Source organism: Bipolaris sorokiniana (genome assembly GCF_000338995.1).
Source record: "Bipolaris sorokiniana ND90Pr unplaced genomic scaffold COCSAscaffold_20, whole genome shotgun sequence".
Classification (NCBI taxonomy): domain Eukaryota; kingdom Fungi; phylum Ascomycota; class Dothideomycetes; order Pleosporales; family Pleosporaceae; genus Bipolaris; species Bipolaris sorokiniana.
Genome location: NW_006911914.1, coordinates 401,399 through 416,655, shown reverse-complemented (window position 1 = coordinate 416,655; position 15,257 = coordinate 401,399). Strand labels below are relative to the sequence as shown.

The 15,257-nt window shown below is 52.3% G+C and overlaps 6 protein-coding genes across 6 annotated transcripts; 2 read left to right on the top strand and 4 right to left on the bottom strand.

Moving 5' to 3' along the window:
- Positions 1 to 2,683: 2,683 nt before the first annotated feature.
- Positions 2,684 to 3,285, top strand: COCSADRAFT_31595 (uncharacterized protein; the record flags this gene model as incomplete). The annotated part of the gene is made up of 2 exons (XM_007707608.1): positions 2,684 to 2,737; positions 2,800 to 3,285. The coding sequence occupies 2 exons, from the start codon at positions 2,684 to 2,686 to the stop codon at positions 3,283 to 3,285; spliced, it is 540 nt and encodes a 179-aa protein (XP_007705798.1).
- A 301-nt stretch (positions 3,286 to 3,586) lies between these two features.
- On the top strand, positions 3,587 to 4,994 carry COCSADRAFT_279661 (uncharacterized protein). Its single transcript, XM_007707746.1, has one exon. The coding sequence runs from the start codon at positions 3,888 to 3,890 to the stop codon at positions 4,833 to 4,835; it is 948 nt and encodes a 315-aa protein (XP_007705936.1). The 5' UTR covers positions 3,587 to 3,887; the 3' UTR covers positions 4,836 to 4,994.
- A 159-nt stretch (positions 4,995 to 5,153) lies between these two features.
- Positions 5,154 to 6,482, bottom strand: COCSADRAFT_103996 (uncharacterized protein; the record flags this gene model as incomplete). Its single annotated transcript, XM_007707745.1, has 2 exons — positions 5,154 to 5,940; positions 5,992 to 6,482. 2 exons carry the CDS (start codon positions 6,480 to 6,482, stop codon positions 5,154 to 5,156), a joined length of 1,278 nt encoding a protein of 425 aa, XP_007705935.1.
- Positions 6,483 to 6,731: 249 nt separating this feature from the next.
- Positions 6,732 to 8,079, bottom strand: COCSADRAFT_185858 (uncharacterized protein). Its single transcript, XM_007707744.1, has 3 exons — positions 7,635 to 8,079; positions 7,522 to 7,579; positions 6,732 to 7,471 (listed from the first exon to the last, which is right to left on the bottom strand). The coding sequence occupies exons 1-3, from the start codon at positions 7,893 to 7,895 to the stop codon at positions 6,912 to 6,914; spliced, it is 879 nt and encodes a 292-aa protein (XP_007705934.1). The 5' UTR covers positions 7,896 to 8,079; the 3' UTR covers positions 6,732 to 6,911.
- A 188-nt stretch (positions 8,080 to 8,267) lies between these two features.
- On the bottom strand, positions 8,268 to 10,527 carry COCSADRAFT_129745 (uncharacterized protein). The gene is made up of 4 exons (XM_007707743.1): positions 10,356 to 10,527; positions 9,854 to 10,296; positions 8,875 to 9,800; positions 8,268 to 8,826 (listed from the first exon to the last, which is right to left on the bottom strand). Exons 1-4 carry the CDS (start codon positions 10,360 to 10,362, stop codon positions 8,322 to 8,324), a joined length of 1,881 nt encoding a protein of 626 aa, XP_007705933.1. The 5' UTR covers positions 10,363 to 10,527; the 3' UTR covers positions 8,268 to 8,321.
- Positions 10,528 to 11,392: 865 nt separating this feature from the next.
- On the bottom strand, positions 11,393 to 14,615 carry COCSADRAFT_279632 (uncharacterized protein; the record flags this gene model as incomplete). Its single annotated transcript, XM_007707742.1, has 5 exons — positions 11,393 to 11,731; positions 11,841 to 11,987; positions 12,037 to 13,216; positions 13,270 to 14,244; positions 14,300 to 14,615. Coding segments are annotated over 5 exons (2,616 nt in total). The 3' UTR covers positions 11,393 to 11,730.
- Positions 14,616 to 15,257: the final 642 nt, after the last annotated feature.

Sequence of the window (15,257 nt, the reverse complement as noted above, 5' to 3'; positions counted from 1 at the left end):
TCTGCTTTGTAGAAATGTGTCATCACAAATATGGGGTTCCATACTGTTTCTACGTTGAAAACAAAAGGAAGAAAGCGAAACTGGACCGAACTCAAAACTAAAGCTTCAATATGCATGTGGAATCATGCGTTTCTGCTCGAGTTTTCCGTGTGACGGGAAACGTGTAATCCCCATCTTGCTCATACAAGCACAACCCCAGATGTTTCGATGTAAAACGGCTGCTGGAACGTTGACAGTTTGATGTTCATATTTCTTTTTTTTTCTTTCAACCTTCACATTGCTCAATCCTCATCAGGCATTTGCGGATCAGGGATACTATGCATCACTCTGCCGCGTTCTGTGGTACTCTAACGCAATCTTTTCTTGGCAAAGAGCCTCTTGATCGCATCATTCCCCTCTTTTAGCGATACGGACTTGCTTTTTGTGTGTGGGGAAGATCTGGTGACCCGGGGTTTGTCTGTGCGTGTAATCTGTTAATTTTATGAGATGGAGAGAGTATGGATCGCGATTTTGAATATTTGTTGGATATTACTTGGAGAGAGATGGGTTGAGATCGAGGTGGCATGTTATGGGCACAGGGGATGATGCTAAAGGTGAGGAATTTTGGTGTTGATGCGACAGATGCAAGAGGTAAAGTAAAGGAAAGGGTTTGAGCTGGTGCTGTTGAGGTGGGGAAAAGGAATGGGAAACGTGAGGTAGACTGTGGTATTTTAGTAGTGATGAGAATGGAGTTTCGTTTGGATGCTACAGCATGGAATGGAGACGGAGATAGAGATGGGGCAAGTAGAATGTGTGTGGAAGAAGACTGTGTGGTAAGCTACCATTCCCAGCTGATAGATGATCAAATGGAAGTGCGGTTTTGGAACACGCCGTCTCTGTCCGAGGAGGCTCATGTCTGTCTGTCAGCATCACCTGCCTGTAAATGTCACGTTGGTGTCAAGAGATGTGCTGCGGATGAAATCGAGATGACGAGAAAATCAGATGGCGTTGAGACGACGGCCGATGTAACGTTCGTGAGACAGATGTGCAAAGTTGCGGGCGGGCTGCGGGCTGCGGGCTGCGGGCTGGTGAGGTTGGGAAGCGCCACTAGTCCAGCCTAGTAGGCCGGCCTCAATCCAGTCAATCCAGCCATTCTGTTTCAAACATGTGTAGTGTTGGACATGATAGAGTTTGAACGTAGTTGACCGACATTTTGCTACGCAGCAAACAAGCAGCGACAGCAGGGCGACCAAGTTGAACAGACGGTGTGCGGTGATTGAGTGCACATGTCGCTCAGGAGACCATGCAGGGCTAAGATGAGGGCTCCATTCAGCCGTTGTCGAGGGCGTGGACAGGCATGCCACCCACCTTTTGCTTGGAGCGAACCCGACGCCATGCCAAAACGGGTCCCGGTTGCCGCTCCAGCCCCTTGGCTGCGCCCCTGCGTAACCCACTCGCTCATATTTACGAAGAGCCATACGAGATGATGCTGTCGGGCCTAATTTTAGAGCCCAGCAGCTTCCGAGAGGACGCGTAATGCCGTGTGTTTGCCATTATTGAATAAGCGATATTGGCCATGATTGGCGGGTGCTGCATGGTGAATGCTATGGATGTCATGGTAGTGGGTGTAAGTAAGGAGGGTCAGTCTTGCAAAGGGCTAAAAACAAGCAAACGCCTGGCAAGCTTATCGATTGCTCACGTGACAGACCGCAGTGCTTACTGTACATACTTGCTGTTCTGCCCTACTGCCGCCGGGGCCTGTGTGTAGTCAGGGTCCTGGACTGGACTGTGTAGCAGACAAAACGTTGGGGAAACCAAGGACAAAGGGGTGCGCGCGCCGTTTGACGAGTGCCAGTGCGCCCAACGGAGCGACGAGCATTGAAAAATTGCCATGTTAAAAGTGGAGAGGCTGAAGCCGGGGTCGGAAGAGCATTTGACGGGGGACATGACGACAGCATGCACTTTGTTTCTGCGGGAACCCGCACACCACACCACACCTCACCGCACTGCGCTGAGAGAAGGCTGGAAGAAAGATGGCGAGAGGTTTGCTGAAACTCGGAATGAGGCTGGGCTGGTCAGCACCAGAGGCGCACCTGACAGACTGTCCTGCATGAGCTACGATATTTTTGTTTTCCTTCCTTGGGCCAACATGCTGAGACGACAATGGCACGCATTCATTCCTTTCTCGGCGACCAAGACAATACCATTGTGCTGCTTGTATTGTAGTTGAGTAATATGGCCCAATATTGGCACATGTCGCGATCAGCGTCTGCAAGGACGATGGGAAATCAATAAAAAAAATTATCTCCGCTGCCACAACGGACGCGAAACATGGTCGCCACCAAACAGGGCCATTATTGGCTGGGCTGGCCGCTAACAGCTTGCCACGGTGCGCGTTGCCCGATTGGGGGTTAGCGTGAGGCTGGCTGGTTGCCTGGTCAGGGTGGCGCGGGCCTCTCGGGCTAGTGTTAGCTCGTATGCCTGTTCCTCAGCAGCGGGTGAAGAGAACAGCGGCAATAAAAGGAGGGCGCGTCGCGTTGACAACAATTATTTTCCTGCTCCATCCCATCTCGCTCCAGTCGCTACTCGTCTGAATCGCTACTTGCAACTTGACTTTTGTCGTCAATTCCAATCGCTCAAAGACGCGTATTTAATATCAACCACCACCACCCGAAAAACAAACACTACCACTACCACCACCAAAATGCGTGCCTCCATCTTCGTCTCCACCGTGGCTTTTGCCCTTGCTTCGGCCCAGGTACGCAGAAACCTCTTGCATTGCGAATTCCCCGTGATCTGGTTCTGACATGGCTACCATAGAACTCTTCCCCGTCCCAGGACCCAGCTCCCCAGACTGCTTTCCTGACCCAGACAAACTCTCTGGGTGTGATTACCGGCATGCCCCCTGTTGACACCTCCATTGCCAACCAGCCCGACGCCGTCACCGAACAGCCTGCTGTTGTCACTTCTCAGCCTCTTCCTGCCAACGTTCCCGCTGTTGGCCCTGGTGTCCACACCCTGACCCTCGCCGGCACTGGCACTGGTACCGCTGTCAACCAGACCCGTACTGTCACCGTCAGCGCAAACAACAGCACCACTGTCGTCCTTGCTCCTTCCACCACCTCCTCCGGTGCTGGTGCTACCGGCAGCGGCTCCGAGTCTGGTGCTTCTCGCTCTGGCTCCGGCTCTGGTGCCTCTGCCACTGGCAGCGGTGGTCGCCCCGACTCCACTGGCGCTGCCTCCAACGTCAAGGTAGCTGCCGGTAGCCTCATGGGCTTCGGTGCCTTCATGGCCGCTTTCTTGTAAACGCTCTTTTCCAACGAGACGCGTTTGACGATCTGTTTTTCTGTTCTGTCTCTTGGAGAGATTTTTTGATCATGTTCGGAAGTAATGTCCTTAAAGATACCTTAGCATGTCGTTTTTTTACCCCGAAAACGCTACTTGGCGTCCCTTTTAGCACTGGCATGTGCTTTTGCATGGGAAATTTTGGAAACCTGTTTTTTGTAATGTCTGTTATTTGATGGTGGAGGAAAACATCACGAGGCAATTGAATGAGCCATGTGGTAATTTTATTCCGCGGGGATTATTTTTTTGGGGTTTCGGTTCTTGAGGTTATACTATCGCCGTAGTGTAGCCGGAAGAGACAAACCCATTATCAAAATCTTAAAAACATTTGAAACATCCTTACTACCTACTCCAATCTAGTGAGACTCTAGAGTGACAGGAAACTTTTTGCTAAAGCTGCAGACTGACATTAGCGTACGCCAAAAACCAACATTGATATGTAGCAACTTCACCTCTTCTTTTGCAAACCCCACAAAACCGTTTCCCGTTCTGCATTCCTTCAGCCAGCCAGCCAGCCAGCCAGCCATCCAGCCAAAAGAAAAACAAACCCCCCACCCTCCACAATGGCGTCAGCCTCCCCCTCGCTCAAACACCTAGGGTCTCTCCCCTACACCACCCCCGCAAGCCGCCTCCGCACCCTCGACATCTGGCTTCCCACACCCACCCCAAGCGCACCTTCCCTCTGGCTCATCTACCTCCACGGCGGCGCCTGGCACGACCCCCTACAAGACTCGACCTGCATCACCCCTCTCCTCTCACACCTCAGCACCACCCACGAATCCACGCTCCCCTCCCTCGCCGGCATCGCAAGCCTCAACTACCGCCTCTCGCCCTACCCCGCGCACCCCACGCACCCCAGCACCCCCTCCGACCCCGACCGCTCAGCAAAGCATCCGACCCACGTCCGTGATGTAGCCGCTGCTCTGCGGTTTCTAGCGCAAAACCATGGGATGAAGCGTTGGATCGGCGTGGGCCATTCCTGCGGCGCAACGATGCTTGCGCAGCTTGTGAGCGGGATAGGCGCGGAGACTGAAGCGGCGGAGCCGCCAACCGGACCAGAGGCGTTGGTATTGCTCGAGGGAATATACAACATACCGCTACTCCTCCGGAACCACTCGCCGCCCGCGTGTCCGGAGCATATCTCAGATATTTACCGGGGCTTCGTGGCTGCTGCGTTTGGGACCGAGGCAGACGAAAAGGACTTGTTGGACGTGTCCCCTGTATCGGGGAAATACAACACGGAGCAATGGCCTGAGGGGCGGTTACTGCTTATTTGCCATAGCTACGAGGATGAGCTTGTGGAGCGCGCGCAGCGCGATGTCATGTGTGTGGCGCTGGATAGGCAGGGGTGGAGTATCGTTATGGAGGTTGGGGATGAGGAGGATGAGGTTAGGGCTGAGGGGCGGAGAGTGCTTAATGTGAGGGATTTAAAGGGTGGGCATGATGAGATTTGGGAGGATGGGAAACAGATTGCTACCTTGGTTGCCGAGGTGGTGCAACGGTTGGCGTGAGTATAATAAAGTTAGAGATAGTGATATTAATATTTAGACAAAAGGGCTGCAATCACATCACACAAAAACATACACTGGGTGGCTGGGCTTTGTTTCAAGTCATGTTGATTGGCTGTTGCGATTCCTTATTAAATATACAAAGGCATGGAGTCTTGATGCAGGAAACAAGACTCTTCGAGGAATGCTTTTCAATGACCAGTATCCAATAACCCGGATGCAATCGTTTCGTGGGCCGTGCTAGTCATACAGCTTTGTGTAATGTACAATCGTCTCGCGTTCCCATTCTACCTCTTCCCTTTCCTCAACCACTGTCCGCGACTACCTGTTGTTCAACCTCTGGTCCATGGCCTTGTTGATCTCGCTGTGCACCTCACTAGTCCCGCGTTCGACATTGTTCAACTTGTTCTGAAGCTCTTTGATCTTTTCGCTAGCTTGTGTGCTGGCTCGCCCACCTTCGACCGACTTGGAGGCCTTTGCTTGCGAGGCACTGACATTACCGTAGACTGCCATGGCACTGGCAATCATGCCGCTGATGTCACCCACATTACCAGGAACCACAATGCTGGTACCCTCCTTGGCAAGGTTACCAAAGGCGTCGACATACTTCTCAGCAACAGAGAGCGAAATGGCATTCTGCGCGGCGCCTTCGCCTTGGGCAATGGAGCGTGCAACAGCATCGATACCGTTGGCTGTAGCCCTGGCCTTGAGCAAGATGGCCTCAGCCTCTCCGCTTGCCATGTTGATCTGCTCTGCCCTCAGAGCCTCGGATGCCAGAATCACTGACTGCTTCTTTCCCTCGGCAATGTTGATGGCAGACTGCCTTTGACCCTCCGACTCGAGAATCTCGGCTCGCTTGGATCGCTCAGCAGTGACTTGACGGTGCATGGCTTCGACAACGGGTTCGGGCGCATGAATGTCACGGATCTCGTAGCGCAGGCAAGTAACGCCCCAGTCCTGGGCGGCCTCGTTGATAGCTGCAGTGATGTTCGCATTGAGGTTGGCGCGCTCCTTGAGGACGTGGTCGAGGGAAAGCTGGCCAATTTCGGAGCGCATCGTTGTCTGTGCAAGCTGGGAGATGGCATACTCTGCGTCTTCTACGCCGTAGCTGTTTAACCTTAGTATACTGGTAGCCTCCAATACATCTGGCCGCACTCACCTCGCCTTGTATGCGTCAAACACACGAGTGTACAGTACGCCGTCGAGCTCGAGTGTGACATTGTCGGCTGTGATGGCACTCTGGCTAGGTATCTCAATGGCATTCTCCTTGAGGCTCTTGACATAGGCTATCCGGTCAATGAAGGGTATCAGGATGGCCAGACCAGGCTCCAGTATGCGGTTGAACTTTCCCATGCGCTCGACTATCCATGCTGTCTGCTGCGGCACAAAGCGAATGATCGTGTTGGTGGGCAGGCGCCTGTGTGACGAGGAAAAGTACGATGGGGGCCCCGATGCAGATGTCAGCTGGCCGAACGATGAGAAGACACTTGTCGGGTTTGTGGCGGACTGTGAGCTGAGGTGCGAGTTGCTGCGGGCCGACAATGTCGTCACTACAGCAGCCAGCGGCGTTATCCTCGAGTTTGCCAGTGGCCGCGAGCCTCGTAATAGTGTTGAAGCTGTGGTGGCTGCCAGCCGTGTGTGCGACGCCATGGCGAGTTCAATTGTGGCTGCAAGGCGGTTGATGACGGACACGCGATGCTCTAACCATCTAGTAGTAGCGATACCATCGGCCCATGACTGATGGCATCGCCGACCGCCGCCTTACATAATCAAACACCCTGGTCATGCACAACGATTACCTAGTAGGTTAGTGTGATGGGAGACACTACATGTGCGAGTAGTAAGGCGATAAAATATGATGCTCGATTAATCAATTACGCCTCTCTAGCTAGACCTTTCCTCTGTTTGTCGACTGACATACCGCATATATATGAGGCTCGTATGCTGAGTAAAATGTAGTCTATTTTGCTGCTATAACAACCCCAAATCCATGGTATCAGCCCTCGGTACGATATATCCTATCATAATACCCCAAACGCCGCGCTATGCTTAATAAAAACCGAAATACTGGTCCCCTTCTCAAAGTTTCACCTTCTTGACAGGCTTCTGCTCCGACGCATCGTCCTTCTTTCGTTTGAAAATGCTTTGACTCTTCATTTGTCCAAGGCCAGCCTTGTTAGCTGGAGCGGCCTTTGCCTTTAGGCCGAAACTTAATTTGACGGGTGCTGCATCGACCTTCGCCTCCTCGCCGACTCTCTTTTCTTCCCCTTGCTTCTCGCCATCAGCCGGTGGGTCCGATTTCTTGCCTTCTGTTGACGAGGCCTCTTCCGCGGGTGGGGTGACTTGTTGTTGTACTGCTGCCTGGGCTGCCGCTCGTTTCGCTTCGATGGCTTTTTTAGCTTCGGCTTCTTCCTGGGCACGCTTTGCCATCTTTTTGAGCATTTTGTCTTCACCGGCTCCGCTGCGTGCTTCGGCAGCCTCTAATTCCGCAATTTCGTTGCGTCTCTGTACCGCTGCAGCACTGGTGTCCCGCCATGCAATCATCAAGCCGTCTTTTTCGTCTTCCTTGACATGGCAAATTCCCTCGCGACCAAGATGCTTTGTAAACTCTGTGAGCGAACTCCATTTTGTAGCGTTCACTGTTGATGGTTAGTACATTTCCGCGACATTGAGGGTCTTATGTACTCACTATGTACATGCTCCTTATCCCTAATATATTCATTGTAGAATTTGTTCGCAGATATCCACTGTAGTCATGTCAGTTGAACCGCGTTTTACCAGAGCCAAAGAGGCTTTACACACCTTTTCGTTATGCGCCGTGCGCAACAAGTTGACGAAATCCCTCTGGAAGTCATTACTGAAGTTGTTGATGAACTTCTTTGGGTCCTCGCCGACAATCTGGAGATTCCTGACATGGCTCTCGCTCTGTACGTGACATTTAAATCCGTTGGCGTCGCGACATTGTTTCTGGCAGGGCTCACACCACCAGCGCAGGCGCTGCAGCCCCTTCGACTTCATCTTGTTCGCGACCCATTTTGTACTACCGGCTTCCGCTTTGCCCATGTTTTATGTGTGTAGGTGTCGGCGTGTGTGATGTGCGTATGGTCTAGTCGTGAGTACGCGCGAAGTATTCTATGCAGCGTAGTCTAAGTACGGTGTAGAATGAGTTCTCGTGTGTCCAAATCGTTACAAGTATAGAGCGAGCGTGGTATGGCAGGTTGCAGTAGCAAGCGGGGTAGCAGGATGTGTGGTGGTAGAGTGAGAGTTGAATGCAGAGTTACGGAAATCTAAACACATCGGGCTGACTAACACAGGGATCGCCACCCGCGGCTTACCAGTCTTGGCACTGGGGAACGGAACCAGGGTTCGTACGCACGTGCCTCTTTCCTCAAATATATCGTGAAATCAAAACCACGAAGCAGGTAAAACTCGAATCCTCGGAAGCCATAACATTTCCCTAGATCTATAAATCGCTAAAAAAAATAGTAATTATGACAGTCGTATGCGCTTATCGACAAGTCCCTGCCATTCCGTCTTTCCAAATGGTAAATATCTATCGCTACCAGGCGGCAGCCAGTATAACTTATCTTCGCCAGTGGTTTTCTCCGGGTCTACACCTTCCTTCTTGAGGCGTCCTTTCTGAATCTTTAATGTGCCTGTATATTCAAGTGCCGGAGTGACCCTCAGAAACAGTGGTACAGCATAGTTCGGCAACCGAGCTCGGGCGTGCTTTGCAAGGGCAACGAAGTCGAATGTCGACTCTGTCACGCCGTCTGCCATGACAATTGAGGCTGCGCCAGCTCGGCCATCGTGACCTGGCACAAGGACACCGTACACATTCGTTTCAGCAATCTGAGGAAATGTGCCCACCATGTCCGCGACTTCATTGGTAGAAACGTTTTCAGATTTCCAGCGGAACGTATCGCCTAGTCGATCGACAAAGAAGACGCGGCCTTCGGCGTCTTGCCGCAGCATGTCACCGGACTTGAACCACCTATTTCAAGTAAGCATTCTTTCTCCAGCTTGGCATCATAGATCTTACATGTCACCTTTTTTAAACACATCTGTAATTTGCCTGCTCTGTGTGGCCGCCTCGTTGTTGTAGTAGCTCGGTGCACTAGCCACAGTTTCGGGTGTCAGCCGGTAAAGCATCTGTCCAGGTTCATTGACAGCGCATCGTATTGCAAATCCATTGCGATCTCTCATGATATATTCGGTATCGAGATCCATCTTGACAAGTACCTCCTGATTTCGAAATTTCCAATGCCAGATCAACCCTCGTAGCCCAATACAATTTGCTGTGAAAGGGCCTGCGTTACGATTGAACGTTGACCCGAGCCCATCGGTTGCGGCGTAGAGCTCATGAATGATTGGTATGTTGAAGCGCTCACGAAACGCTTCCCACACGTCTGGACGCATGCCATTGCCCCACGCCATCTGCACTTTATGGGCCCTCTCATACGGGTTCTTTGGGCCATTTAGGAGATATCGACATAATTCGCCAACGTACTGAATAATGTTTGCCTCCGAACCCGCAACTTCAGGCCAGAACGTCTTGTGTGAGAACTTTCTGCTCAATGCCACGGTACCTCCACCGTAGATCATTGATGCTGTACAGAGGGTGTGTGCGGCGGCATGGTAAAGCGGCATACATGTATACATTCGATCCTTGGGCTTGATATTCAGATACTTTGAAATCGACCAGTCACTCTTAAGCTCGCGGGCGGTGCTTATAAACACGCCTTTAGGTAGGCCAGTGGTTCCAGATGTGTATATCAGTCCACGCACTGAATCTAATGAAATGTTCTCAGTGCGGCTGTCGGGAATTGGCGTGTTGTTAGATAGCGATGAGAAGAACGATGGGTCATAGTAGTGAATATTGATGGTGTTCTCCTCCAGTTCGCCACGGCACGGTTCAACGTTCGCTTTGACATCGACGTCTGCGATTAGGAATCGACATTCGCATAGCTGGAATGCTCGTTAGCTGCAATGTAGACGCAGTTTATGATCGAGGGATTTACCTTAATGCAATGAATCAACCCCGCCCCTGTCAGGTTCCAATTCAAAAAACTCGTAGCCGCACCGACTGCATCAACTGCAAGCCAAAGCATCAGGTGCTCTGGACTATTTCCGCCATCGATTGCGACCATCTCCCCTACCTGTACTCCCAGCCCATCAATTAGCCAGTTTGCGACCCTTGTATATGCCTCGGAGAACTCCTTGTAAGACCATGTCTTGCCCTCAAAGATAAGAAAGGGATGGTTTGGTTGTTTTTGGACTTGGTCTTGGAAGATGTGATGTGTGAGGACGCGCTTTTGTGCGACGCGACTGTTCATGAAATCAATGACTTCGGACGATTGCGTCAATCCACCACCGGTATTCTTGAGATCATGGGCTATGTGGTATTTGGCGTTGATGTAGGCAGTGAGAGATGCAGCTCCAGCAGCTCCAACAACGATGGGTACTGATGGAGAATAGTTAGCAATTTCTCTTAATCATTATAGAGGTGAGCTTGAAGCATACACGCCATGATAGTTTCACCTCTGAGGTACTCCTTATCCTTTGACTACTATGACAAAAACAATAGATACCGGTCCACCCCTTGGCCCTCAACCCAGTCCCGAGGCTTTCACAAAGGCTTTCAAAGTTACACCGACTCGTCCCATCTTTTGTAGCACGTTCTAAGCATAATGGATGGGCTAATACAGTGTCACCGAGGTTATTGACTAGGGAGTTATTTGCGGGGTAAGTAGTAGTATGTAAGCTCAGTTTCCCCGCATTTTCAGGGGCACGAAAGAAACGATCACTAACACCCTGGTAGCTTGGTATGATGATGATTATGCCGCCTCATAGATTTGAAAAAAAGATACACCGCATCTTCGATTAGAGCCAAATGCTCAAGATACATTTTCCCTGTTTCATCTATCGCTGTACATGGCTGATTTGCAGACGGACAATTGTTTGCTTGCTCGTTTGCTCGTTCGCTGCAACGCTTCCCAACACTACACTCACTCTCACCACAAAACCTCTTCTTCGTACCAAACACACACCCAGCTGTCCATGTATACTTCATCCTCACACAGCCTACTCTGCTCGCACTCCCCTTACCAGTACACTCCAAAACACACACACACACACAAACAACCATCTTTTGCTTTCTCATCCGTCATAGCATTACTACCTCAACAAAAGACCAACTCGCCAACCAAACAACGCTTTTTCACGCGAACAAGACCATACTGGTAAGCCTTCTTAGTCCTGCTCGCCTACTCGCCGCCGGGCCCGTTGCTGAGTATGCCAACACACAAGAGCAAATGACGACCGCATTTTCTCCAAAACAAAAAGCCCAGGGTATCAGGAAGTGGCGTACGACTAAGCAAAATCGGCAGAGTAGGAGAAACCACGGAACTCTTCTTGCATGGCTTGCGAAAGAACTAGACTTGTTGTCAGCAAAATTTCCCAAGAAATGACATGACTGCACGGGCCCACATACCAGACTGCACAGGTGTAAGCACCGGCGTAACACTCGTAAACTCAGTATCGAAATTACTCGTGTCCGTTGGGCTCGTAATCTGTGGAATAAATGGCGGTTGTACTCTCTTGTGGTAGATGTCGTCCCAGTTGATGTTCCTGAAGAAGGCATGGGACATAATCTCCTGTGCATCAGTCGGCCCAGATCCTAGACGCATCTCAGGCTCACGGGTGAGCAGCTTCTGTAGAATTGATACAGAGTCGCGCGGCATGTGGATGGGGTAGAGCGGTTCGTCGGCAAGAATAGCGTCGTAGATTTCGTCTTCGTCTTCACCACGGAAAGGCGACTGCTGGAGGAGCATCTGGTAGATAAGAACACCAAATGCCCACCAGTCAACTGCGCGTCCGTACTTCTTGTCCAAGAGAATCTGGAGAATCCAATGTCAGACATGCTCATGCTAGGCCAAAAAAATACGGCTTACTTCTGGTGCCATGAACTCAGGAGTACCACAGAATGTGCTGGTGGTTGAGCCATACCACATCTCCTCTTTACATAGACCATAATCGGCAACCTTGATATGTCCGTCAAGAGTCAACATAATATTGTCGAGTTTCAAATCTCGGTAAATGACACCGTTCTCGTGGAAGTACTTGAGGGCGAGGCAGACCTCGGCTGCATAGAACCTGTGCCAGCGTTAGCAAGTGCTTCGTAACCCATATGGTGAAAACATACTGTGCGCGTTTTGTGCCGAATTGCCCACGTTGAATGTGCAACATCAGATCACCACCACTGATGTACTCCATGACGAAGTAGACTCGTGTCTCGGTTTGGAAACAGGCGTGGAGGTTCAGCAAAAAGGGATGCCTCTCCTTGTTGGCAATCAAAAACACTCTCTTCTCCGAGCGCGTGCTCTCCACTTCGTCGTTCTCGATAATGAACTCCTTCTTCAGAACCTTGATGGCATAGAGCTGCTTGGTCGTCTTTGTTTCAGCCAACATGACCTTTCCAAAGTTACCTTTACCCAACACAGCAAGGAAGTTGAAGTGGTCCAATCCTATCCTCTTGCCAGTACCCTGTGTGTTGGCTGCGGGCGTAACCTTCTTTCCTGGTGCTTCTCCCACTGCGGATGGAGGCTGCTGGGTGAGCGCCTGCGGCTCCGGCATCTTTTGTTGCGAAGGCGTTGGTTGCTGCGGATGTTGTGGCGGCGATTGTGGCGGCGGGGGTTGAGGCAGAGGATAGGAGGATTTCGTTGGGTAGGACGGCACAGGCGCGGGCTGTTGGTGACTTGGTGGGTAGCTTGGAATGTTGGCGTAGACTGATGGGTCATAGGCCGCCGGTTGGGGTGCTTGCTGCTGTGACATGCGTTGCTCTGTTGGATATCCACTGCCAGATGATCGTCCACTTTGCGGTGAGTAATCTGTGTTGCTGCGGCCATACCCAGGTTGTGTGGCCTTGTTCATTGCTGCTGCGGCCGCAGCTACTGAAGACTGAGTGCGTGGGCCCGAAGGGGGTCTCGATCCCGAAGTCGGCGATGTGGGAGCCCCAGTGGATCCCGTTCCCGTTGTTGAGTAAGAGGCGCGTGCAGCATCAACTGAAGTTGCTGATGAAGGATAAGATGGCTGTCGTGGCGGGCCGGGTGGAGGACTCATCTGTTCCTTGCCGTAGGAGTACCTGTCGGATTGGGTTGGTGATTCCTGGCCTGGCTGTCCAGGAGATTGAGGTTGCGTCGGTGGCAATGGCTTCGCCGCCGATTGCGGTCTCAGAGTGCGCTGGCTCATACCAGGACCTGATGAAGATTGGCCTCTTCTGGTTCTCTTAATCTCCATTAGAATCTGGTTGGCGACTTCCATGGACATTCCGCAAAAATCTGGTACAAAATGAACGCAGTGAGCGTGACAAGTGAGGCCACATTCTGTGATGAAGTTAGTATGAGGTTAGGGCTAGCGGTCATGTCGAGATACTCACCATTACACTTCTTAGTCTGCTTCCGACCAAGCGGAAGAACGTAACCGCAGTGACAGCACCAATTGGCACCCATGTTGGAAAAGTTCTCGAAACGATGTGGAATTCGGTGGTTGAGCTTTGCCTCGTCGGGATCGGTCTCGGCGTTGGACTGGGTGATGCACTTTGTGACGACTTTGGGATAGCATTTCTTGTGACAGGTATAGTTGCAGTCGGAACATTGCATGCCTGCAGCATACTTAAGAAATTCGGCACAGAGAGCGCAGCGCATGACGTTGTAGAACTGCTGCTGCACAAACTTGTGTCCATACTGCTCGACCACGTCCTCTTTGCGTTGACGGACAGCACCCTTACGACCGAGACCAAGATCAAAGGGCTGCTTGTTGCCCGTGTTCTTGATAAATGACATTGTGAGATGGATGCGGCCAACCGGCTCCAGTGAGAACCAATCATCAATCATGATAGGTCCAGTCTGCGGCTGTGGGGCACCAGGCGGTCTCACACCGGCAGGAGTAGGGCCTCCACCAGGACCGCCAGCGGGGGTTTGTCCTGGGGGTGGCTGAAATTGCATGTCGGGCTGGATTCCAGTGTGGCCTCCCATCTTGTCAGCAGCGACCCAGCCAGAGTTTGCGAGCTCCGTCTCAATCTTCTTCCTGCGCATCTCCTCGGCAATGTCGGATATGCGCACCCATAGCATGCCAATGGGCAGAAGATGGTCGCCTGTCTTGTCGTAGACTGTGATTTCAATCTCGTTTGCCTTGTCGATGCTGAAGTCATGGACTTCGTCGGTCCAGCGGTCATTCCTTGTAGGCTTGGTACGGCCTTTGATGGTGTCTTCGACCTTGATGTTGACAAAAGTTTCTGGGCCCCGACTAAAGCGCCCAGTAGCTGCGTGATCAACATCGGCAACGGCATGTATGCGCAGAGACAGCTGGCCGCTCAGCGGTTTTCTTTGGCTGGGAATATCGAGACTATCGTCTGTGCGATGGTCAGTCTTTGGATGTAATGCTGCTTCTTCCTTTGTGGAGCTTACTATCGTCGCCGTCGCCGTCAATGTCAACATGCAGATCCTCGTACCGCTTCAGCGAGTGCTTGAGCAACTGGATCTTTTGGTTACTCTCGATGCGCTTGGCTTCGGCATCCTGCTTGCTCTTGCGGTCGCCTTCCATTTGGTATAGGCGAACCATCTTCTCAATACCATCCTTGTACTGTTTTTCGACACTGAGCTTGAATTCAAGTTGGGTCAGCATGAGCTGGATGCGGGGACCGAGATGCGGGGTGTCGTATTTGATAAGGTCTGGACTTGTTAGCATCGCACATGGCGGGTAAGGGAGTGGGAAAGGCATGTACCCAGCTTGCTGTAGTTGGGGCGTTTGTTAGCTGTGCCAGGCGGCGGTGCGGCAAAAGGCGCGCGAGGAGGCTGCAGAGCTTCGCCGCCGCTGAGCTGGCTATACTGGCTCTGGGGCCCGCCATAGCCGCCCTGGTCCTGCTGCGCGTAGCCGTCCCAGTTGTCCTTTGGCGGAGGGGTCAGGGGATTGGTGGGGGAGCGGCCTGGCTGCAGATTCATGCTATCGACGCCCGACGTAGTGCGCTGCAGGTCGAGGTCGCGCAACTTGGACTCGAAGTAGTCGATGTTGCGGCGGCCGTCTTTGATCTGGCCGTCGAGGCGCGAGAGGACGGCCGGGTTGTTGGTCGACTGGCGCATGGCATTGGCGGCGTTGATCAGGGCCTTTTCACGGTCGATTTTGCGCTGCACATTGGCAACCGTCTCCTCGACGTTGGCCATGGCGAGGGCGTGGTGTGGAGGAGGGTTCGGCGAAGAAGGCGGGTGGGGGGAATTTCTTCGCCGATGGAGGCAACGGCGTGCTCAGGTGCCTGGCCGTCGCTGGGCTGGCTGGGGGGGAGGGGTGCGCCGGCACTGATACAGACCGACACTGGGGGGTGCAAGCAGGCAGACGGGCAGGCAGGCAGTCTCTGGGCGTCGAGGAGCC

Bases quoted from the DNA above. Each gene is read 5' to 3' on its own strand.
- COCSADRAFT_279661 (XM_007707746.1), top strand. From the start codon at position 3,888: ATGGCGTCAGCCTCCCCCTCGCTCAAACACCTAGGGTCTCTCCCCTAC.
- COCSADRAFT_185858 (XM_007707744.1), bottom strand. From the start codon at position 7,895: ATGGGCAAAGCGGAAGCCGGTAGTACAAAATGGGTCGCGAACAAGATG. The intron at 7,580-7,634 runs GTGTGTAAAGCC...ACATGACTACAG, and splicing joins GCACGGCGCATAACGAAAAG to TGGATATCTGCGAACAAATT. The intron at 7,472-7,521 runs GTGAGTACATAA...AACCATCAACAG, and splicing joins GGATAAGGAGCATGTACATA to TGAACGCTACAAAATGGAGT.
- COCSADRAFT_129745 (XM_007707743.1), bottom strand. The intron at 9,801-9,853 runs GTAAATCCCTCG...CGAGCATTCCAG, and splicing joins GGTTGATTCATTGCATTAAG to CTATGCGAATGTCGATTCCT. The intron at 8,827-8,874 runs GTAAGATCTATG...TACTTGAAATAG, and splicing joins GTGTTTAAAAAAGGTGACAT to GTGGTTCAAGTCCGGTGACA.